The sequence below is a fragment of the Neopelma chrysocephalum genome, unplaced genomic scaffold, assembly GCF_003984885.1.
Source record: "Neopelma chrysocephalum unplaced genomic scaffold, ASM398488v2 Primary Assembly neopelma1_138, whole genome shotgun sequence".
NCBI classification, from domain to species: Eukaryota; Metazoa; Chordata; class Aves; order Passeriformes; family Pipridae; genus Neopelma; species Neopelma chrysocephalum.
In genome coordinates this window covers 3,990,887-4,015,268 of record NW_020897800.1, presented here as the reverse complement: position 1 = coordinate 4,015,268, position 24,382 = coordinate 3,990,887, and the positions used below count along the sequence as shown (strand labels likewise).

General features: G+C 46.2%; 1 protein-coding gene across 1 annotated transcript in view; it reads right to left on the bottom strand.

Annotated features, from left to right (window-relative positions):
• Positions 1 to 24,174, bottom strand: part of NCAPD3 (non-SMC condensin II complex subunit D3) — a 31,052-nt gene extending 6,878 nt beyond the window's left edge. The window contains exons 1-29 of the mRNA XM_027699242.1: positions 24,114 to 24,174; positions 23,054 to 23,208; positions 22,534 to 22,696; positions 21,477 to 21,652; positions 21,210 to 21,389; positions 20,764 to 20,825; positions 20,424 to 20,511; positions 18,957 to 19,090; positions 18,174 to 18,246; positions 17,758 to 17,880; positions 17,347 to 17,599; positions 16,635 to 16,718; positions 16,398 to 16,481; positions 13,554 to 13,627; positions 12,496 to 12,630; positions 11,552 to 11,772; positions 9,829 to 10,020; positions 9,424 to 9,521; positions 9,174 to 9,289; positions 6,617 to 6,724; positions 5,987 to 6,098; positions 5,797 to 5,904; positions 4,253 to 4,491; positions 3,487 to 3,566; positions 2,109 to 2,246; positions 1,639 to 1,772; positions 1,274 to 1,473; positions 711 to 821; positions 117 to 293 (exon numbers count right to left, since the gene is read on the bottom strand). Coding sequence (XP_027555043.1) covers positions 117 to 293; positions 711 to 821; positions 1,274 to 1,473; positions 1,639 to 1,772; positions 2,109 to 2,246; positions 3,487 to 3,566; positions 4,253 to 4,491; positions 5,797 to 5,904; positions 5,987 to 6,098; positions 6,617 to 6,724; positions 9,174 to 9,289; positions 9,424 to 9,521; positions 9,829 to 10,020; positions 11,552 to 11,772; positions 12,496 to 12,630; positions 13,554 to 13,627; positions 16,398 to 16,481; positions 16,635 to 16,718; positions 17,347 to 17,599; positions 17,758 to 17,880; positions 18,174 to 18,246; positions 18,957 to 19,090; positions 20,424 to 20,511; positions 20,764 to 20,825; positions 21,210 to 21,389; positions 21,477 to 21,652; positions 22,534 to 22,696; positions 23,054 to 23,208; positions 24,114 to 24,174 — 3,879 coding nt within the window. The remainder of the gene's footprint in view (positions 1 to 116; positions 294 to 710; positions 822 to 1,273; positions 1,474 to 1,638; positions 1,773 to 2,108; positions 2,247 to 3,486; positions 3,567 to 4,252; positions 4,492 to 5,796; positions 5,905 to 5,986; positions 6,099 to 6,616; positions 6,725 to 9,173; positions 9,290 to 9,423; positions 9,522 to 9,828; positions 10,021 to 11,551; positions 11,773 to 12,495; positions 12,631 to 13,553; positions 13,628 to 16,397; positions 16,482 to 16,634; positions 16,719 to 17,346; positions 17,600 to 17,757; positions 17,881 to 18,173; positions 18,247 to 18,956; positions 19,091 to 20,423; positions 20,512 to 20,763; positions 20,826 to 21,209; positions 21,390 to 21,476; positions 21,653 to 22,533; positions 22,697 to 23,053; positions 23,209 to 24,113) is intronic.
• Between the last annotated feature and the right edge of the window lie 208 nt (positions 24,175 to 24,382).

The window sequence follows — 24,382 nt, the reverse complement described above, 5'->3', positions numbered from 1 at the left end:
GAAGAGATATAGCAGAATGGTTATGGAATGCTCTCATAAGTGATGGAAGAGGGTCCACAGACCGAGTTTGGACGTTATGAGCACACCAATTTTAGCAGAGGAGACCAGACACGTACAGAGTTAACAGCACCAACAACCTCTGCCTGTGCTGCCGGGACCTGCTCGTGGTCTGACTCCTTCTCCCTGGCCAGCTGCTCCTCATATTTCTTCATATCATACTCCAGCTCGGCTGCCAGCTGCTTGTCCACAGCAAAGAACTCTTTGATTTCGCTTCGGTAATCTTGCATCATTTCCTGGAGCAACGAGGAATGTTTAAGCCCTTTCAGAAATCCCTCCTGATTCACATCCCCATTCAGATCACAGCTGCCTTAAGCGCAAAAGGAAATACCAGTTGGTGGAGCAGAGGTGTTTTTAACAGACTAAGAGTTTTCAACTCCAATTTGTGCTTCAGAACACGAAAAAGCTTTTCCAGCGTTCAGGCTTTCTACCCACGTTCCACAGAGGAGGCTCACACGTAACACACCAAGATCCTTATCTAAAATCCCTCCACCTCCTACATTATTTAACACAGTGGCAGTGGCACAACATCATCTGTCTGCTAAATTCCCCTCTTAAGAAGGCTGTTCGTTCTGTTACTTGTTGCACATCCAACACATTAACTCAAGAGAGGATTAAAACCCCCAAGCCAGCAGGAAAACAACACCCCTTACCCTTAGGTAGTTCATCAGGTCCTTAAGAGCTGGGATCCTCTTCTGCTCCATCAAAGACTTCAGTGATGTGATTACTGGGATGATGTTTTCTATGAAATTCTTCTTTTGAACCTTTTTTTTTTTCAACAAACAAGGCATGAACAGTTACACGATGCAATAAAAGGAGAAGCCACTCTGGTTAGATGAATGGCCTAAGTGAGAGGAGTTATCCCTCCAGAGCAAGGGAATTACTGTAATTAAGGCTGCTCTTACTCATGCACAGAGGCTTTTAACCTAAGTGGAGTCTTTTCAGATACATCACCAAGTCACTCAGTTCTCACACTGAAGGCAAATTGCCCAAAAGATGCACCAAAAATCACTGTTATGCTCAAATGCTTTGCCAACAAGAGAGCTGGGGAGCAAATTTAGCTCAGCACAGCTTCCCTGGGGAAATGCATTTCTCATCACTCCAGCTCGAGGACAAGAATCCTTCAAATGTTTTCCCTCAATGCTTTGTTTTCACAAGACACAGAGCTCCCAGAGGTGCCCACCCCTCCTGCCACACCAGACCAAGAGCCCTTTACCTGCGAGATGAGTTTTTTCTGTGCCACCTGCACGACAGCATTGGCCACTGCCATTTCATCTTCATCAGGGTCAAGGTCTTCCTCGGGTTTTGATCTCATAGTTGAGAGCTTGATTTCTTTGCAGCTGAGGACTGTGAATGTGTCTGAGAGCAGCTCACTGCCTTCCATGTCCAGAGGAAGGACCTCATCCACAAAGCAAGCTGGAACACCCAGGGAAGAGATAAGGAGTGAAATAAGAAGTATTTTCCCAGAAACAGCAGTGAGGAGGCAGGCAGGAGAGTAACACACCTGGATTACGAGCCTGAGGGTTTTTTTTTAACAGACACCAGTTCTTTGTTTGTCTGATTTTTAAAGACATGCCTTACCTAGGATGCTGTGGCTGATCTTGGTTGTAATGCTGAACCTCTGCTCATCTGTGAAATGCTCCAGCAGGAACGTGTAGATTCGCATCCTTTTTTCTCTGTTATCTTTCCCCTTCAGAGAGAAGAGATTCTTCGCCCTGTGGCAGAGCAAGACATTTTACAAGGGCCCAAGTCACATTATGCCAACTCACAGGAATAATAAGGCTTTAAATCAGCGAGGAATATTTGCATGCCACTTTTAAGACCCATAAACCTGTTAGGACACCACACAGTCCCACAAATTACATGCAGAATTCCTCCCAGAAGTGTCACGGGGAAGGCAGGACACAATTTAACACTGTTTTCCCCCAGCTGCTTTCAGCCTTTTGCACATGTAATTATGAAGTGACACAAATGCTTTGCTGCCACTGAGAGCTGCATGGCCAGACAGCCCATAATTTAGCAAAAATTAGACAGAAATGTGCTCAACTGACCGTGCACTCTGGGGGAACCTGTTGTACTTCCCGTGTTTCTCATAGCTGTTGAAGTGGAAGATGCACTCAATGAAGTGTTGGGAGAACATCACTGGGTTCCTCTTCAGTAAGAGATGCACCAGGCAGAACTCTGCAAACCTGGAAAGGAGGAAAAGAAAGATCTTATAATTGGGGTAGTTTCTAAAAGCCACCAGCACAGGGCTCTCAAGGCAGGAGGATGGTTCTCCTCTGCCAAGTCTCCCTCAATACCACATTTAATTCTTGCCCAGTTCCATCTGGGCTGAAACAAGGATATCAAGTTCACTGACTTTCAGTCTTTTTTCATCCAGAAACAGAGAGACATTTCCAGCATCCACAATCCTACTTATTTTTCTGGCCATTAAAGAAAGCAGAGTCAGAAATGAATTTGAACTTGAATCCAGGCACAACACTTCAATTATTTAAATAATTTAAGTTCCACTGTGGCTGAGACCCAGCAATTAGCAACAAGTTAATCACCAAAGGTGCTGCAAGAGCTGCAAGTCAACCCCAAACCTGAAGAATGTGGTTTTGTCTGGATGCAGTCACTGAATGCAGATGCAAAGAAAAAGGCTCCCAAAGAAGCAGCACCATGTTCCTGTAGGAACATGATGCTGCAATGTCACCATCTACTGGAAAGACATTTTTAGATATTAAAAACTCACTGAAAAGAAAATGTGACTGTGCACTAGCAAGTGACAGTAGGTTGATGGTCCTGGAAAAATCCATCTTCAGACTGATTGTTCCAGGCAGAAACAAGCAGCAAGGTGTCCAGGCCTCCTCTGTATCCTGCATCCCTCATCCCTGCACCATCTCCCATCCTTGGAGAAACCTGCCTCACTCATTTCTCAGGTAACAGGGTAGCTGGAGACTTTGAAACCTACAGAAACTTCATAAACATTCACTCAAAGCCAGGGTGCACAATTCCTCTGACACCTCAAAGTGTTCCAAAACGTGGCAGATAGCTGGAAAGGCAGGGTGTATCATATAAGAGAATAAAGAAAATATTTAATCCTAGTCCTAAAAGAAACTCAGCACTCGAGACAGAGCCTGTCAGAAAACCACAAGAAAGATTTCAGAAAGGCTTGTTTCAAAAAGTCCCTTTTTTTCTGGAGTCTGAATAGAGCATGTTTTGAGGACAGCCAAGGACACACAGCCTGCTACATTGGGACCTTCAAATGACCTGGATGGAGGTTCACCCCTCCTTCCAAAGCCTGAACAACTGATGAAGTGAGGAGATTAATGGCATAATCTGCTCTCTCACTGGAATTTTTCTTCACACAAGGAGATGCAAGGCTGAGACTGGTTTTGAGCACATCTCTGCCCTTGTCCTCCATTATTTCACAGGTGAGGGTTTTACCTGGCGAGGTCTGGGTCTGGATCCACCAGGACACTGACGAAACGGAAGAAGAGACAGTCCTTCCACTTCACAAACTCCTCCTGCCAGAAATCAGCAGAAAACAAATTATCAACCAGGAAAACTTCATATAAACCTTCAGACTGTAGTCAGGACAGCATCTGATGGAGAGTACAATGTACACCAGGCAAAGGAAGCAGCTGTGAAACCTCATCCAGAGGTACACAAAATAAACCCCAAAACAACGGTGTTCGGGAGGATGTTTTAAGCAGCATAAACGCCACAGCAGCATCAGGTTAACCACTGCAAAAAGTAGAAAAATGAAAAATCTGTTCTCCCAGCCAAAGGCAGACACTGTTTTCAGAGTGATATGCACTCCAAACCTGCCTTGAGTGACCTCATGTGAACATTGGGAGGGTGAACATCTCGAGCCTCTCAACATTCACATCTCCAGAACAATAAGCAGAGACAGCAGGAGAAAAAGGTGCTGTGGTGCTTGTTGTAGTCATTCATAGAGCAGCGAAGCTGAAGGGAGTTCAAAGAAACCACGGCGAGAAAAGAGGTAACCACTGACTAAAAATAATCTCATTATCCAACTTTAGGTGTCATTGATATGATTTCTGCCTAGTCAGCAAAAAAAAAAAAAAAAAGAAGCAACAAAATATATAGTTTAAAGTATTCTTAATTAAGTGTAGATTCATGAAGGTGTGAGCAATACAGCCACTGGACAGGCTGCCAGGATCCAGCCCAGCTCAGACCCTCTCCTTACCTGCAGCAGGTTGGTGAGCAGGATCAGGGTCTGCTTACGGATGAAGGGATTTGGGTCCTTCAGGCACAAGGAAATGTTGGGAATGTATCTGTCCACCATGGATGTGTAACGGATGCACAGGTCACACATCACAATAACAACGTTATTCCGGACAGCCACGTCCTGGGACATCTCCAGCTCCCGAGCCAGAGCTGCAATGCACTTCTTTGCCAGATCCTCGTGCTGTAAACACAACTTACCTGTGAAACACGACAAGACTGTGAATATATTCTCCTTCCCAACCACCCCAGCCCAGCTTACTGCCTCCTCCAAGTGCAACACGAGCCAAGAAAGGAATCAGGAAGTAAACAAGGGAATAAACAAGAAACTCATGCTGAAACTTGATGAGCAATCTGCACGATCTCTCAAAGAGATGGTACTTCAAGTTCTTCCAAACTCCCCTTAGACCTATGGAGTGGGTCTCTATGCCAAATTCCCTCCTTCACAGCAAACTATTTCTGTGTACAGGGTATTATTCAAAGCAGCTAAAAAGAACAGCCCCAGCTGTCATAGGCATAGCAGGGAGACACCCACCTCTGAGAGCATCATTGAACCAACTTAAAATAAAATAGCCTGCGTTCTAACATCACTTCTCCCTGTTTCTAAGCTCTGTACAAAGGTATTAAACTTTCCAAAGTAGTTAAGGAAAGAATAATGCTGTCTATCTCCAACAGAAGAGACTTGTTCCTAACCACAGTGGTATTAAAAACCAGAACTTGGACTTCTTCATAATCCTGGGGATACAGATTGCCTAGGCTTCTCTTCACTCGTGCTGGGGAGAACAAGTAACTATGTACAGCCATTCTGCTCTAAAATACATCAAAAGCACAAAGTTTTCTTCCTCCTCTGTTGAGCATCTTACATGCAAGATGATCCTTCAGCCAGACAGCAGCCAACTCCAAGCACAAGGACAGCACAGTGCTGAAGGACACTGCTAATTATTGATCCCTATTAATGCATTAACCACCTGGAGAAGCAGTCACAGAGCTGGCAGGGTTTTTATGGCTTGCCCAACTTGTTACCATGGATATTTGCATTGCTAAAAGCTGCGAGCTGAGGTAATGCAAACAGAGCACTGTGGTTATCTGTCACAACTGACACAGAATTATTCAGCAAAAGACCTCTGGGATCATCCAGTCCAACCTGTGAGCACCTTGTCCCCCAGCCCAGAGCACTGAGTGCCACGTCCAATCATTCCTTGGACACCTCCAGGGATGGGGACTCCAACACCTCCCTGGGCAGCCCCTTCCAGTGTTTAACAACCATTTCTGTGAAGAAATTCTTCCTGATGTCCAACCTGAACATCCCCTGGTACAACTTGAAGCCACTTCCTCTCATGTTATCTGGGAGCAGAGCCTGACCACCGCCTGGCTCCCAACTCCTTTCAGGGGGTTGGGAGTGATAAGGTCCCTCCTGAGCCTCCTCTTCTCCAGGATTTTGGGCAGAACTTCACCAGAAAGGCTGAGGCAGAAGGAGGCACATTCCTAGTGCAGGGTGGCACTTACCCAGAGTAATGAAAGCATGAGCCCTGACCACGGGGGGCATGGCCGAGCCTCTGAACTGGGACAGCGGCTGAGAACCCAGCATTTCCTCACTATCCACAGAATTAGACACTGGAAGAGAACAGGTCAGGAGTGAGAACACGGTAAAGTGCCTGTAAATATAAAGCTGAGGGCAGCAAGGGGAGTGCCTCACGTTGGTCCTTGTTGACAGAAGCCAGAATGGACTGAACCAGAAGGAAGATGCGTTTGCCCACTCTGGCTGGGCACAGCTGGGCAGCCTCCCCCAGGAGGAAGAGGTGTCTCACCTGCAGAGATAAAGCACCACTGAAGTCAAAAGGCAATGGCTGAGCTGCAAATTAAGTCAGCAGGAGTCGGTACTTCTCCAAAAACAACTTCAAATTCCCTCAGTCCTTTCAAGAAGGCAGTGGCTGAACAGAAGGTGAGGCTTTGAAACAGAAATCCTGGGTGGGTGTGTTTAATATGCTCTAACCCCCCACACTTCTAATAATACTGAAATACTCCTCAAAGCATTCCATGCCTTTTACAGACTTGTTTCCCAAACAGCTCATCTAAGAAGTTGGAGTGGAAAAGCAAAGGAAAAAACATATAATTTTATTAAAAATACATGGGGTATCACATCCTTAAAGTAACTGCTGACATGTAAAGCTGTTGTATGCTCCCAGGCTCACAAATACAGGATTTCATTACACACACAAAGCATGCACATTCCCATTATCCCAGTTGTTGGCATGAACTTTCAGGAACACCAAGTCCAAGTACACCTACATCCTTTGAATAATCTGTGAAGGGCAACCAAACTTACCAAGAGATCTTCTTGCAGCTGCTCTGCTCCATCCTCTTTGAGGACTATATTCGAAATATAGCTCTCACAGGTGGATACTAAATCTCCACACACCTGGTTGAGCAGCTCCTGTTCCATAATTAAACAAAATTAATGCAGCGCTTAATTAATTAAACAAAAGGCAGCAGTAATATCTGTCCACACATGAATCCCTAATATCAAAGTCCTTATATGCTTTTAATAATCTAGATCCCATTAAAGTCAATCTGACAGTGCCTCAGAGCTTTCAAATTCTTCCTGCACATCAAGGGATGTGTGCAAGTGTCAAAACACCTTGGAAAATTTGGCTTTTAATGATCCACAGGTCCAAGTTTACTTCATTATAGAAATCACAGAGACTTAAACAAAAAGGATTTAGGCGACTGTTTCATGTACACCCAACACATTCAAGGTGTCTGTGTGAATTTTTAGATGTTGCTTGGAAAGTGCAGTTCCATGACAGTGAAAACATGATGTTTCACTTCCAAGGGATGGAAGGGAAATGGAAAAAGCTGATTGTCTGCTAGACTGGGATGAATATAACACATCATTTCTCTTTTCCCACCATCTAAAAGTGGTAATCTGAGAAACCAAATACATATCACAGAATCAGCCAGGTTGGAAAAGATCTCTGAGATCAAGTCCAAGCTTTGACCTAATATCACCTTGTCACCCAGACCATGGCACTGAGTGACACATCCAGTCTTTTCTTAAATACCTGCAGGGACGGTGACTCCACCATCCCCCTGGGCAGCCCATTCCCGTGTCTGATCACTCTCTCTGAGAAGAATTTCTTCCTTATGTCCAAACTAAACCTCCTCTGGCACAGCTTCAGACTGTGCCCTCTTGTCCTACTGCAGTTCCTGGGTGAAGAGCCCGACCCCCTCCCCGGCTCCCCCCTCCTGTCAGGGAGTTGCAGAGAGTGAGGAGGTCTCCCCTGAGCCTCCTCTTCTCCAGGCTGAACAGCCCCAGCTCCCTCAGCCTCTCCTCACAGCACTTGTGCTCCAAACCCTTGTTGCTCTTCTCTGGACCTGCTCCAGCCCCTCCATGTCCTTCCTGAGCTGAGGGGCCCAGAGCTGGACACAGCACTCCAGGGGTGGCCTCACCAGTGCCAAGTACAGGGGCAAAATCACTGCCCTGCTCCTGCTGCCACACTGTTCCTGAGCCAGGCCAGGATCCATTGGCCCTCTTGCCCACCTGGGCACACTCTGGCTCCTGTTCAGCTGCTGTCACTCAGCACCCCCAGGTCCCTTCCTGCCTGGCCCTGTCCAGCCACTCTGTGCCCCTGCAGGGGGTTGTTGTGGCCAAAGTGCAGGACCCGGCACCAAGGTCCTGTGCAGGAATGAAGAAGGAAATTATGGCAATGTTCTGAGAAGCAATTTCGTTCAGAATGATGGAGAGATTTAAGATGACATTGGTGATGACTGCATCTATGATAATGACCCGGATGCATGATTCTGTTGAAGTAACAACTTCAATGAAGATCCAGCTCTGGTTTGGACTCCTACTTGTGAAAGCAGGAAGACTCACTAAAGCTCATCACAAGTTAATTGGTTACATCCTTCTCAACGTAGAATTAATCTTAGGATTTCAGCCTTTTGTCCTCCACTGACATTTGTATTGCCATTTATCTGAGCCATTAAAATTACACTGTACACAAGTGCCTGCTCCCCAGGATGTGGCAGGACATTGCTGCTCATGGGAAGTAGAGAATAAACCTTGTCATTTTTTGCTTTGCTTTTGGGTGCTCAGGCTTTGTTTTTTGCTTTAGAAAAGTGCCTTATCTCAACCCATGACTTGTTTTCCATCTTATTCCCTCTCCCCTTTTCTGGCGGGGAAGGAAGTGATGGAGAGGCTGGGCAGTGTCCAGCCAAGGTCAACCCACTACAAAGAGAAATATAAAACATACACAAAGAGAAATCATTAGGGACAGAGACCTGCATCAGTTTTAGCTTCTTTGCAATTGTGCTGAGGCTGAGATCTCTGTTTTACAGCAAAATATGGCCTAACATCCCACTGTGGGAGCAGAGCAAAGCTAAGGCATAAAACAAATGGGGCAGAAAAAAAGTTATGTGCAAGTTATTAACTCCCTGTTTAGTCCCATGAAAGAGATCTAGAAAATATGTGTATGTCCAGTAGCTCTGCTATAGAATAGTCAGAGATTAGGGTATAAATCCATGGCTTCAGACTGGACCAAGACTGAGAAATAGCTGCTATAATAAAAGCACAGCAACAGGTCTCCTAAAGGAGTTCTGTAGACTCGGACAGAAGGCAAATGCAAGATATTTAGAGGTGTGTGGGGAGACACTTTGGAAGAAAGAAGACTTCTTACAAGTCCATCCTTAGCTACAGGATGTTCTCCAGCACAACTGCGGCAAAGCAAGTTGGAGCTGAGCAGAATAGGCTTGAGATGATGAAGTCAGATCCTCATTTTTAGAACTAATCAACCCACAAACTGGAAACAGAAGCTGCCTCCAAGACACAGCCCCCCCCCCGAGTGGGGAATGTGCTATTTTAAAAGGCATATTTTAAGCCACACCTGAGCCTCCTCTGGCACATCTGCACATGCATGGCAGAGCTTCTGCAGGGTCTCCACAGCAGAGCTGATCACCTCCAAGGGGCACTGAGACTCCTTCAGCCAGCACTTGATGTTGTCTGGAAAGGAGACCGCGCGTAAAATGAGCATTTCCTAAGCTCATCAAGTGCTTACATACACAGAGGAGAAACAACTGCTGGGAGGGGAGGCACGAAGCCTCCCTTCCCCTCTGCAGCCCCTCAGGGCCACTCACCCATCAGCCTCTGGCAGCTGGTGTTTGGGAGGTGCTGTGCCACGTGCCCGATGACACGCAGGATGTGCCCGACGGTGCCGGCGCTCGTGTTCTGCTGCCTGGAACCAACATGAGCAACAGCTGAGGAACAAATCACAGCTGAAGAGTCCTTTCATCTGGGATATGCATTATTAAGGCAGAGCTGTCAAACCCAATGAAAGCTCAAAAAGCCTGAGGAAAGAGTTGGTTGCTGCACGAATCTCGAGGCCGTTCCTTGCCTCCCAGCTGCAGAACCCACTGCCTGAAGGAAGAACTGTGATCCAAGCAATCTCTCTGTGGAAGGACACAAAGTGCTCCCTTGCTTTGCTCCTCCTCCTCACTCCCACCTCTTTACTGCAGAATAGAGTTTGAAGTACACACACAAACCTGCTGACACTGTCCCAGGCCTCAATGATCTTGGAATAATCCAGCTTGGGTGAAGAACTTGCCACCTTAGCAAGCAGCATCCAAGCTGCCATGGCATGTTCTGTTTCCACGTGGGACAGGACATTACTGATGAAAGTGGAGGTGAACTTGTTCTGCTTGGACCATATGTGGAAAGCTTTGTTCAGGTAACGGCTACAGAGAAGAAAGAAAAGTAAATTAGAGGAGGAACGAACAAAACAGTTGGTAAAATCCACTAAAATCCAACATCCCTGTCCAGGAAATGCTGGGCAATAAAACAGAGCTGCTGTCACTTGGCATTCTCATTATTCACACTCAAAATTTATACATTTACTACGTATTTTTAGTCTTCCAGTTCAAAATCCTGACCCACTCCAGTCCTGGCATCCTTGCATGGATGTAGTGCTCTGGGGCAGGAAGACAGAAGGTCCAAGTGGTACCATGACACACCAAGAAAATATAATTTCAGCCATTTGTAACATAGACTTTCCAGCAGTTGTTATTTAATACCCAGAATAGAATGGCCTGGGTTGGAAGGGACCTTGAAGATCATCTCATTCCAACCCCCTGCCATGGGCAGGGACACCTTCCACTGCTTGCTCAGAGCTCCATCCAACCCTTGAACCCTTCCAGGGATAATGGGACAGAAAAGTCATGTTAAGCCATCGTTCCCTGCTAATTTTTTTGTTTAGCCCTAATTATTTGCTTCACGTTGGAAGAGCTGTGAGATTTATGAAGCTGGAAGGCACTCTAAGGTCAGGAAGAAGAAGGTGCCATGAATCTGCAAACTGTTACAAAATAGCCCAAATTAGAACACTGACAGTCCCCCAGATTGGCACAGCAGCACCACCAGTATCTCATTTTCTATTTCTGAGCTATTATGCCCTGTTGACTAATAAACATACAGCTGTCTTTAATCATTGTTGTGTCCTTGTCATACTGTGTGTCATCCCCTTTCTCCTGCTCCTTCCCACAGCATTCTGCAAAAGGCAGAATAATTCGATTTGTCATAAGACAAGTAACATATTGTACATAAGAATTAATACAAGGTGATGTTCTTGCTTTATATATCCTCTCTCACTTCTGTCAGAGGAACACCTCCATTGGAGCTGAATATTCATGTGCTATCAATGCATGCAGAAGAGGCTGTAACCAACACTCAAGTCCAGGGAGAGAGCACAGGTAACAAGAGCAGCAAGTGAAAAATACTTGACACAAAGGAAAACTGAACCCTCCTCACCACCTGCCAGCCTGTCCATGCTCAACAGCTCCTCTGTCCCAGGAGCTGGCAGAGCACCTCAACATGATAGTTTCCATCCCGAGCAGTAGCATGAGCTTCCACCCCTTGTTTCAAGCAGGGAATTTAAATAGCTTAAAAAGAAATCCCCAGGAAATTGAGTTTCTTGCCCTTGCACAACAGACAGCACGTGCATTTTAACAGTGTGTCAACTGTGATACCTAATAATCTGTGGCCACACAGGGAATGAGAGCACAAACTCACATTCTTATCTTAGTCCTCCAGTCAAGAGGCAATTTCTTTCTGTAAAGGAAAAGTTGTGTGTTCTGGCAGGATTAAAAGTTAAACAAGTCTGCATTTTGTTCCTGAATGTTAATATAGTAAACCAATAAAAGCATCCCATACATTGGACAAAAGGGTATTTCAGGAAAGCCATCAGAGCCCACAGTGAAGGAAAAATGCTCTTACTTCAGCTCCTGGCTTTCTGAAGACAGCAGGGTGAGCAGATCCCACGCCAGCCCCTGCTTCCCATCATCACTCCTGGATTTATGGTAAGATTTTATAGGTTGCAACAAGAGCTGATCAAGGCACTCCAAGGCCTTTTCTTGGACAGAGCTTTCTGCATCCATCACAACAGGCACCACTCCATTTAACCAGGCCTTCTGCACCAGAACATTGCTAGGCTGAGACTGAGAGAAACACACGTATTAGAAACATTTTTAAAGCATTAGAGGATCCTATATACATGGGTTAGATCAGCAAGGGCCTTCAGTTCCTGCTACTAACTTTGAATTTTAATGAACCCCAGCACTGCAATGTGACAGCAGGTGGGACAGATGAACTTGTGTCTCCTCAACATCACAAGACATTTGATCATATCTATGATAAATACCTGGTGCTTCTGCTAAAGTACTGCAATACTTTGTTTTTAACTCTATGAAGAATTATAACAGCACTGCAATAAGGCTCTACAGCAGATGATTTAACACTAAAAAAAAAGAGCTTTGCTTAATATAAACCCTGTGCTCCAAGCCTGAGTTACAGACCCTTTGTGAATAAATAGAAAAGAAAGAAAAATATAGCAGTGCTATCATCTACACATTACATCTGAAAGTGATTCAGGTTTTTTTTTTGTAACTTGAGAAGGCCAGCAACATAAACATTTTCTTCATGACACATAAATCAACAGCCAGAAGAATCAGTGCTCCCAACAGTTGGAAGCATTCTCCATAAATCACAAGGAGGTATCAGGATGAGTCATGACTTCCGAGTCAAAAGGGAATGAAGAAAATTAGAACAGAGTCATGAAATGCAATTCACTGAATGAATAACTGATCGCTGTGGATCCTCCTCCTTTTAACCCACGGTTTGCCCCGCTCGGTGTGCACCAGAATTCCCAGTTTTTCCCTCACCAGGAGGAGCTCTGTGGTGGATTGCAGGGCCTGTTTCCTCACGGACACCGCGGGGTCCCGGCAGCGCTCCTGGAGGGTGGACAAATCCTCTGCAGAGCAGGGGATCACCCTCTGCTTCAGGATGGTCACAAAAACCTGCAAGTCAAACCAGCAGCAGAAACTCTGTTGGGAACACAGGCCACGGGCGCCGAGTGGCAAATCAAAAACCACAATCTACCCCCTGCCAGGCTGAACTAGAGATTCATCTCGCCCAGAGGGAAACAGCACATTAACAATTCATGAGCACTGGGCACAACCAGATGTGAAAATGAAACAGGAAAACATCATTTCGCTCGTTCCTGTTTTGTAACAGCGCTTGGATAAAGGTGGATGTCACAATTTTACCCTGAAAATAACACAACAATATCTCTTGTACGAGCCACGGCTTTTACTGGGTAATAAGGAAGAGGGGAGTTATTTTTATTTTTAATCAGAAAGCATCAAAACAAGAACTGTAAAGCCTTAACTGGGAAGCTCAAATCAGTGTGTGAACTGAGGGGGAAGAGCTGGAGGGAAGAGGACTAACAGAGGAAGGCAGGCAGTAGCAGACACCTATTTTTTAAAACAAGGAAATTTCCATTGAGGCATCTCTTTAAAAGCTATGACTTCATTAAAAAAAATGAACAACAAGCAAAGCAACACACAGAGGCTGGATATAACCTAATCCCTTTGCTAACAAGGTCAAAACAAACTAAGCAGCTAATATGCTTCAGTTTATGAGGAAGTGTCTTAATTGAAAAGCCTATTGACATTTGACAAGAGCCTCTCTTTGCAAATGACGGAATAACAGACTGTCAGAGAGAGCACCAGAAAAATTTCCATCATTATGCCTGCATTATTTACTTATCAGGAACTAGTAAACAAGATCTTTAAGGCCTGGAGGAACTCTGCAGGGAGAGCAGGAAGCTACAAGTGGGCAAATTGACAGAGTTTGCTACAAAACTGTGGCCTGATTATTTATATACGTGACATTTTGGGTAATCACTGAGAATAGGGAAGCATGCAAAAAACCCCTGTACCTGGAGAGCAGATTTCCTCACATTGGTTTTCTCATCTCCAGCTCTCACTCTCAGCATGGCCATGACTTCTTTTCCTATCCAAAATCAGGATAAAAAGAAATTAGCCACACCATCATTTAGAATTACAGAATCCCAGAATGGTTTGGATTGGAAGGACCTTAAAGCTCAACCAGTTCCACCCCCTGCCATGGGCAGGGACACCTCCCACTAGACCAGGTTGCTCCAAACTTCATCCAACCTGGCCTTGGACACTTCCAGGGATGGGGCAGCCACAGATGTCTGCCCAAAAGTTTCAGAGGGCAAAAGAAAAAGACTGAACAAAGCACCATTAAAAAAACCCCAACAGAATAATCTAGAACGACGTATAAACCAGAAGGAAAAAACAACCCAAATTTTCCAAAGGCTTTCATTTGAAAACATGTCTTAATACACCACAAAAGAAAATGATAAACCAAATTACTTGATTCACTATAAGTCTGTAATTTCTGACCTCTTTATTTGCCTACATAAAAGATGTTGGGTTACCTTCACAGGCTGAAAGCTCATCAGATGAATCATGCACAGCTCTAACAAAGGCCTGTGGCACAGGTAACTGCTACCTGTGGGAAGGGCAGGTGGAGGGCAGAGCACAGACAAATGGAAACAACACAACAGAGCCAAAATAGGTTTATACAGAGCTGAGAACACCCACAACCTTCTGTGAGTTTTGCCTCAGAGCTCCACACAGTTCCAAGAACTCATATGTGAACTGCTGTGTTTTATAGAGGGGAAATGACTCTGCTTATGAATTCCTTGAGGCTGCAGAATGGCAGCTGCGAGGAACCACGTCAGTCTACAAGGAAACCAGAACACGTCTCTCTTCCCTGAATGTCAGGTCAGGGCTCAAATTTTACTTTCTAAAGCCACATTCATATTTATTTCTGCGTGTCGTCAGAAAAAAACACATCATCAAGGTGATGGCTTGTTAAATGGCACACAACTGAATGCACAGAGCCACAATTAATTATTTCCACCCTTTTGAATCATTGGACTATTTGACTGGCCATAATGACTTAAAACATTTTACCAGTGCTTTCGAGGTTTCTATTTATTGCTATTTGCTAGGTTTCTCCCAGCATTAAGTCAGATTTCCCAAATATCTGCCAAATTTGGAGATCTGCTAAAGAGATTCATATGGACATCCACACTGTTGCTATTAAGAAATAGGATTAGTCACAGGGAACTGATCAAAACTAGTTTAAAAATAAATTTTTATCAAAGGAAGCAAAGGGACTTTGATCTGGGCTTTCTTAATGGGCAGTTAACTGCAGTTCCATCCTCCTCCTGCCTGAGAGCAGCTGGACACAAAGGGCACAGAACCTTTTCATGGCAAGATTTCGCCATGAAAATAGTCCAGTCTTGTGAAGGGGACCAAATCTGCTAAAATAATCACACTTTGACGTTGATTTTACTCACAGTGACTTGGAAAAAGAGAGAAAAAAAACCAAAACAGCAAAACCAACAAAAAACCCCTTCAAGTTCTAAACGGCTGAGAACTCTCTGGGGAGGGTAATGACTGTTTCCTTTGGGCAGAGGGAATTCTGCAGTGCACACCTCACCTTGCAGTTTATCCCCACCCTTCTTATCTTTGCCCTTGAGCGTTTAGCACGTTCTGACTGCCCTCAGCCAAGATTTATTTCTCTTTTAAACTACGAGAGCCGTTTGGTCTTCAGAGAAGCGCAAAATTAGCACAGGCACAAGCCAAGCACGGGCGCGTGCCAGACAGCTTTGCTAATGCACCTTGACTGCCTGAATTTCAGTATCCTCTTGAGCTCCAGACAGTCTTTTTTTCATTCAGACCTTTTCTTAATTTGTTTTGCCAAGTGCCAAGCGTACGCTCAGCTGGGTATCAGATACAAAACCAGGCATCCTCTGGCACGAGGAGTCTGCAGCTAAGCAGGGAATACACAATACCTTGAGTGGCCTGGAGGACTTTTCTATCTGAGAGAGCAGATTAACGAAATTTATCAGTGGGCTGTTTTTAAAAGGAGGCTTTCAATGGAGAAGATTTGAGCCTGGCTCCTGGAGATAGGCAGGGAGATCCCATGCGAAGAGCAGTAACAAAGACACAACTGCAGGATGTGAACCAAGCAGAGAATTGAATTGTCAGCAGTTCAAGGGAGGTGAACAGCAAGAACTGAGAGCAGAGATACTGGCAGAGGCCTAAAGGTTGGGAAGAAAAGCTCTTGCACGCAAGAGGAAAAGAAAGGGAGAGATTTAAAGCAGGAACATCGTGGCCACAAAAGCCAACTTACATGCTGATTTCATGCTATCAACAAATTAGACCCAGCTTGCCATGCTGCATCAGGACATTTAATGTGACACTCTGCTTTCAACTCCAGCCAATACCTGATGCTGCAGAGAAATGAATCCCTCCCTACAGAACATTGCTACTCTAAGGTGCTGTGCCTTATCCAGCAAAATATATTAGTTCTTTGTGCACTGGAGCAAGAGATTTAATTACCCTGAAATTTATGGAGCTCCAAGTATTATATCCCACATCAATTACCATCCTTTTTGGGGAGAATAAATTACCTGCTTTTCAACAAGTGCTGCCACCACATTAGTACAAACGAACATCAGTATTTCAAGATTAAAAGGTATTTTTCAGACTTGAGTGGAAAGAGTATTTCTTTATGGCTGGCACTTCCACTCCCTCCATCACCCATAAGTGTCTTTTAACAGCTCTACAGAAAGCTTTCCCCACTTCCTCTGAGAAACGGACAACACATACACTTCAGAAAGACTAATTTCAATTAAGGCTTTGGATGGTTATCTGAAAAGATTGGTTTAATTTTGACATACCATCAAGCACAGCAGTATTGCTGCTATCTGTCAGCTCAATACTTCTGAAAGTAGGTAAGGTCTTCAGTGGATGGTTGGACACAGCTGAAAGAAAAGATAAAAGTTTAAAATCAATAAAGGCATATGTTCACCCAGCAAGAAGGTTCAGTGTTAAACAGAGAGCCTCCTGCATGCCCTAGGTTTAACAGATATGTGTATTTTTAGGGAGGGGCATGCCAAAAAAACCCTCAAACTTACTGGAAAAGAATGACTCTATACCTTCAGCACTGACTGTCACACTCGCAGTGTTTGTGTTTGCTTCCAGCACTGTGTGGACAGAGGCTGCCAAAAAAAGAAACAGAAGAAAAGCAATCAAACCAAGTGTTTTAATTCCAGATATTCTGTCATCCCAATTCTTTTTCAGGCAAGTAATCTAACCGTGGGATGCTCCGTGCATACTTCTGAGCTGTGCCATCTGGCCTTTACCACACCTGAGGGAGCTGGGAATGCCAGTCACGAACAGAACAACTTAGCAGAAGCAAAAGGCAACTCAAGATTTAATCAGCTGTCAGGCACGAATGAACTGCCTTTTTTTTTCCCCCCAACGAGCAATTTCAGTTGCCTGTAAACATCCTTCAAAGGGATCTCGTGGAGGGATCTCTTTAGAAGTGATACACGAGAATAAAACCCTTCCAAATATAAGGCTTCACGAGCAGCAAGACTCATCTGTTGCTTCTCATTATGACACAATACATAAGGATACTGCGTGCCAATTTTTAAGTGCCTGACAACTCCTACCTCTCAGCAATTATTCCTTAGAAAGTTCAAGACTTATTTTCACTATGTAATGTGACTCTTGGGGATGGTCCCGTGCAGGGCCAGGCAGCAGTTGGACTCGATCCTTGCAGGTCCCTTCCAACTCTGCCTATTCTGTGATTCTGTCATTCTGTGATGCATCCATAACACTTACAGCTCTGGAGTAAGTCCTGGATGCTCTGCAAGGTAGCAGCAGCCTTCATTTCAAGGCAGTGGGTAAAGCTGCTCAGAGCTTTGCTCCGGACCGTGGGGGCTTTGTCCGAGCAGCGGCCGAACAACATGACCTGCACCAAAAACTTGTGCTTCAGAAACTTCTGCTGATCCAGGGACAAGGAGTCATCCGGGGTCCTCTCTGGCAGCTCCAGCAAAGCTAAGGCCACATCAAGAGCAAACACTCTGTAGGAAGTCTGTGGGAAGGAAAAGCACGGGAGGTGCTCTGTTACTGTAAGCAAAGGCACAGGCAGTGCCTGCTCACTCCACCTGCCTTTGGGTGCCAGCACTAACACTGCTGCTCAGTGCTCACACTGAGCCCTTCATCTTCAAAACATCAAGGAGATGCACTTACTTTGTTAAGTGAGTATTTATGCAGCCAAGAGATGAATTCAGCAAACTCCACACAAGGCAGTTTATTCAGCAGAGCCACCAGGGCCTGTGCAGCGTGTGTGCGATAATCAGCCTTATCTGGGACCTGAAAGACGAGGGCAGTTGCACGGTGTGACATTTCAATGCTCTGCTCTAGAAGCCAGAAAGGCATTTCAGGGCTTAAGGTAAGTATTTTTTTATTTAATGAGGTGATATGGTCACATTCAGCAATGGCTGGGAGAACAATCACAGCTCCCTTGCTCACTACTTCACTATAACATCTTTTCATTCCATACAAAGCACTGTGAAAACAGATTTCCTAATTATTACAGATAATACAGACACTCCAATGCATCCACACGAGTTCTCCAGCTCAAGAAGCAATAAAGCTTGGCATACCTTGATACAGATATGTTGCAGTAATATTCGAAGAACAGGAAATACAGCTTCCTTCAGCTCATCTACCAGGGAACTGCACAGCAGAAAGAGAAGCAGATTTTAATAAAGCTGGTTTATAACAGCAGAAAAATCGAGACAAGGACATTCCTTTTGGAATGCATTTGAAAGGGCAGGAAAATGGGCATTCTGGAATCATGAGTTCTAGTGTAGCAGGATATGATCACAGGATCATATTTACATTAACCTGCCTTTGCAGGTAGAAAACATTTCTTCCAATACCTTTCCACAAGCAGAACAACAGAAAAAAAAAAGCTTCTTTGTTCTCAATCTAATTTTATATGTTGTCTGGGAATCTCTGCACAAAATACACTTTCCAACCATGGATCCCTGACAAGGGGAATAATAAACTTAGGCAAAACATATCATTAAGCAGGAGAAAGCAAAGAACTAAGGAGAAATGAGCTCCATGTTAATCTTTCATTTCCTTTGCAATTCTCTGTAGTAAAACACAAGACCTGAAAAACTGACACAAAGCAAAACACAGAAGATGGGTCCCTTCCACTCACTGCCACTTTCCTGTCAAACAGCACCTTCTTCCCCCTCTGCCAGCAAGCTGAGTAAATTCCCATTGCAGACATTTTAATTAAACCTCATTTGCACAAACAACTTCAAAGGCAGTGCCAGTTTGTCTCATCCCTTTATCAACTCAACAGCAAAGTGAAGGCAAGAGAAGAAAAGAGCAGCCACAGCCAGGAAGGGCAGTGCCAGAGCTCTGCACATCACCTGATGAATTTTACAGCCTGATTCCTGGCACTGGTCACAGCTGATGTGATGGGAAGGACTTCGCGTCTGGAACCCCCACGACTTTCCACCATCAGAATGACATTGAGGATTTGCTGGAAGACACAGCGAAGAGTCTGGAAAGGAAAGGTTATTTTCAGGTTTGTTTCCATGGATAAGCCTTCTGAAATAATTACTAAGTAATTCTGAGCCAAACAAACTTAGATCCAACCAATAGCAGATGTTAAAGTATGACTCCCAGCACAATCATTCCAAGAGGACCTGTTCATTAATACACACAACATCTTTCCTGGCTGTGATAATCTCATATAAGTTCAGTAAAGCCTAAGAAGGCTTCTTGAAAGCATCAACAGATCCCCTCCAAAGCTGTGGACTTTAATTCCCCAGAATCATGTGGAATTTGAGTAAATTCACTGGGGTTTGCACAGAAGACATCTTAAACTAAATGTCTGTTTTTACCACCACGTGCACTTGAACTTTTGGAGTTTCCTCCCTGCCACGCTCTTGGGAACACAGCCTGCCTCATCATCCTGACAACCTCTGAGCAAACAGGAGAAGCAGGGAAGGTGAGGCAGGTCTGGGAAGGGGAGCAACTACATCTTCCTGTCACCACAAATGCCAACAGTTCCAAAAAGCTCCTGCTGCGCTGAGGAACTGAGCAAGCAGAAACACACCCGAGGCTGCTCAAGCTGGGGAGGCACTCAGCAATTCCTCAGGTTAGTGTGCACCAAGCTGCAGGCTTTCCTGACCAGACAGCTGCTAATGCCCAGCCTTGCTGGCCCAGAACTAGCCCAGGTGGGTTCACACAGGCTCACAGACACAGCACAGTCACACCCACACTCCAAAAGCCCCATCCACAGGAGCAGCACTCGGAAGTGGGACATGACCCAGTCTGCTTGGAATTTACCCAAAGAAAAATGCAAAGCTGCAGACAGGTTTCTGGTGGAACTGGCTGTTCCGAGATCACAGCCTATGCTCTGAACAAGAACCAGCCCTGCTCGCCACCCCCTGCACATCACACAGCCCCATCATGCTCCAGTGCTGCACAGCCCAACCCCACACACGCTGCCAGGCGGTGCTGGAGCTCCATCTAGCAGGGAATGACAACATTCCAGGCAAAGGCAGTAACCTGGAATTCTCTTTTTTAAGACACAGAGATCTAACGCCACTGCAGCCATCCCTCTGTTCTCGATTCATTTGCCACGAGAGTCACTAGAGCACGGAATTCACTGCACACAAATGCATCAGCAAACAAGCCAAAGGGAATAAGGACTGGGGTGGAAAGAAACATCTTTCCTCTGACCCAGCAAAGACCTGAACATGCACAAAAAGGAAAACTGATGTGAAAAGCAAAAATAACCATGCAAGCAAAAATAACATGCAGGAAAGAAGCAAACCCTCCTTTTCAATACTGCTGTGAGGATGCTAAAGATGTTGTTTAACTTTTACCTTATCTTCTGTACTGTGGAGAGGGGAACACAGTGAGTGCAGTCCATAATAGGCCAGCTCAGGAATGTACTTGGCTTTATTAACATCCCTAAGAAAAAAGGCAGAGGCATGTCTTGCAGAGAAACAGTTACTACAACTATTATAATTAAAAGAGCTCATTGACTGGAAAACATTCAATATTCACAAGATGCTGTTTGCTCTTAGTAGGTGGAACATGTTATAATTATCTTCAGCAAAAGAATTCATCACTTTCATTTCCATATAAACAGAACAATAACACAAGCACTGAGGGCTTTACTTGTTCACAGCATCGTATAAACATTAAGAATCATTTGCTCACATTGCTGATGAAAACTGGAACTCGTGCACCACTGGCTCAAAGCTTGTCATTTCCACAAAGACCTGCCAGGGAACAAAGCCAAGCTGAGCTCATTCGTCCTTGGAAGCGTCCAAGGCCAGGCTGGAAGGGGCTTGGAGCAACCTGGGCTAGTGGAAGGTGTCCCTGCCCATGGCAGGGGGTGGAACTGGATGAGCTTTAAGGTCCCTTCCAACCCAAACCATGATTTATGATTCTTTGAACAAAACACCTGGCACCAGCCAGCAAGTGTTAAGCTGTTCAGCGTGAGTCAGACGCAGAGCAGACACCCCACTCCCAGATTGCCACTGACACTCGTCAGGGATCCCTTAAAGAAAGGCAGGGCTGCCACCCCTCCATGTGGAGTGCTCTGCATCCCCCAAGAGTCTGCGTTAGGGGGCATAAGGTTCCCAGAGTTGAATCTTTATTACCCGCAGGCAGTTCTGCAAACATTGAGGCTTTTCTTTTAGGGAGAACTTGGGTAGAAGCCTCAAGAAGTTTTTCAAAAGAAGGAAGATTGCATTGCGGACTTGAAGAAGATCTTCTGTTGAAAAGTAAACATTTTCATTGTTCTCTTCCTCCTCCTCCTCCTCTTCCAATATCTCTTCCATCTATATAGGTAGAAAAGAGAAACATCTTGCCAACAATTTCCTTATTAACAGCAATTTATGTCTGAAGAGATTACACAAACATCTTACATTGGAGTTGTCATTCCTGTGTCGTTTTCCTTTCTTTCTATTCCTTCCTGGATTGGTCTGAGAGCTTTGAGCATGAATCTTCTTTCTTTTCTTCAGTTCTTGAGGCCAGCACTTTGTCAGGGTGTAAAGGCACTTATCAAACATCACTTCATGGAACAGTCGGTTACCGATGCTGCCTGCCCGGAAAAGACAACATCAGTCCTCTGGCAGACAAAACACAGAGAACACCAAATCACCTGGGCAACACAGCCCATCCCTGGAAGTGTCCAAGGCCAGGCTGGACAGGGCTTGGAGCAGCCTGGGCTAGTGGAAGGTGGCCCACGGCAGGGGGGTGGGACTGGATGAGCTTTAAGGTCCCTTCCAACCCAAAGCAGCCTGTGACTCTATGATCTCTCCATGGGTATTGTCCTAGAGCCTAACAAAGTTCAAGAGAAGAACAAAGAACTAACTGAACAAAGCCCAAGTGCACCAGGACGATGTGTCATCAGCACTGACATTCCCCACTAGGATCACCAGTTGGCTGACCCCTTCTAGATGAATATCAGCAAAACTTCAGAGGATGCCTCAGCCTTGAATACAAAAGGATCCTGCTGTGAACCAACCTGCTGGAAAACCCCACCTGCTGGTTACTTTAAACTCATATTTTTGTTTTCACAAAGGAACCCGCCCAAACCTGCTGCACAGTGAAATCCTCTCCAGTGACAGAGCAGGAACAGGAATAAGCTTCTGCCACCTCTGTGTATTGTTGTCAGACCAGAGGGATCTGTGTGGTCCCAGCTCTGTGCACTGTGCAGGCTCCCCTGTCGACCTTGTCACAGGATACAGACCCGGACTGAGCCATCAAACCACTTTGTGACAAGAGGCCAAGCTGCCACCAGACCGTAACACTCAACACTCCCCCCACGGCTCAGGCTGGTCCCCGAGGATTTCAGGGACAGCAGGCAAACAGTGCCAACACCATCACCTGCTCCACCTGGGATTCTTAGAAACGACAAAAGCCTGATCTTGCCTGAATGATGCTCCATCCAGCAATAAAGAGGCCCATCCCGTGGCTCACCTGGGATCTCCAGCAGCAGGAAGTACAGCCCAGCTGCATGCAGACCATAAACCCTCTGCTGTGCATCTGCTCTCTTGTGCTGCCCTGCATGCACAAAGTGATGGAGCACGGCCACCAGAGCCTGGTGGGACAGGCTGTTCTCGGCAAGCACGGTCCAGAGATTCTGAGGCTAAACAGGAAAGGAACAGTGAGAAACCCCATAACAACACAGCTGTCCAAAGTTAGCCATTATTCAGATTTTAAACAGCTGCCACTGCGACCAACCCCCTACAAATTACATATTTGAAAAGAGGTTTTAGTAAGTGTAATACATAACACTATATATAGTTAGTATTATGGTAAACTATAAATTTATTATTAAAACTTTGGAGTAGCTTCCCTCTGAAGCATTCCAGCACATAGTACAAGAACGGTTTGGGGCAGTCTTTGAGTATTTTGTGAATTTCAAGGCAGGACGGAGGTGACAAATAGAAAATGAGGGGGGCTGGCTCTGTGCTCAGGAGACACTGGGTGGTCTCACCTCTCTGTTCTCCGGGTCCTGAGCAGCAAATGGTGACAGAGCACTGTACAGGCTGGTAAAGATGTTGAGCCCGTCAGCTGTGATCTCCTCTGCTATCCAGGAATCCAGAGGCTCAGTCTCTGTGAAATCCAGATCCCACACCGTGTCCACCCACACTGAGAGAAAAAAAAGAATTTATAAGCGCCAGGTGCGACGTTTCTCCAAAACACGTGTTTGCCCCCAAATAACGCTCTGAAACAAACACGGAATACACCGAACCCAGCAGGACAGCGCCAGTTTCAGCAGGGAGCGCATCCCAATGCCTGGTGTCACCCGCACCCCGGGACCGGGGAGAGACCCCCACCCCGGGACCGAGACCGGGACAGCGATCAAAACCAGGACCAAGACAGAGAAAGACCGGGACCGAGAGACGGAAACAGAGAGACCAGGACTGGGACCAGGACCGGGAAACTGAGAGACCCTGTCAGAGACCGGGACAGGGAGTCACAGACCGGGACAGAGACCGGGACAGAGAACCAGGACCCAGATCTAGACCGAGAGACCCGGACTGGGACAGAGATCGAGACCAGAACCAGGACAGAGAAAACGAGAGACCTGAACTGAAACAGGGACATCGAGAGACTGGGAAAGGAAACTGAGACCAGGAGAGAGTCTGGGACCAGGAGAGAGTCCGGGACTGAGAGAGAGAGATGGGAATAGAGAGCGCCACTGGGACCAGAACCAGGACAGAGACCGAGGTCGGGAGTCAGAGACACAGAGACCAGAACAGAGACCGAGAGACCAGAACAGAGACTGAGACCAGGAGAGAGTCCAGGACCAGCACGGGGACCAGGACCTGGACTGAGAGAGAGAGTGAGAGAGAGAGATGGGAACACAGACCGACACTGGCACCGGGACAGAGAGACCGGGACAGGGACCGGGACTGAGAAATTGAGAGACCGGGACCGAAACCGGGACCGCGAGTCAGAGAAGAGACAGCGAGACCGGAACAGAGACCAGAACCACGACCGACCGACCGACCGACCGACAGACACACAGACAGAGTGCCCGAGCCCCGCACCCGCCGCCAGGTCCCGCAGCCGCCATGCCCCGAGCGCCGCCCGCAGCCGCTCCGCCGCCATCCCGCCTTCGCCGTGCCCGCCGGGAGGGTACGAACGCTCCAATCGCGGTCCCGCCCGCGGCCGCGGCCAATGGCGGCGTTGGCGCTGCCCCGGAAGGAGCGGGGCGGGCCCCGGCCCCGGCCCCGGCCCGGGCGTGGCGGTGGGTGCGCGGTGGGAGCTGCGGTGCGCGGGTCCCCCCCCGGCATCGCTGCCGCATTGCGGCCCCCCC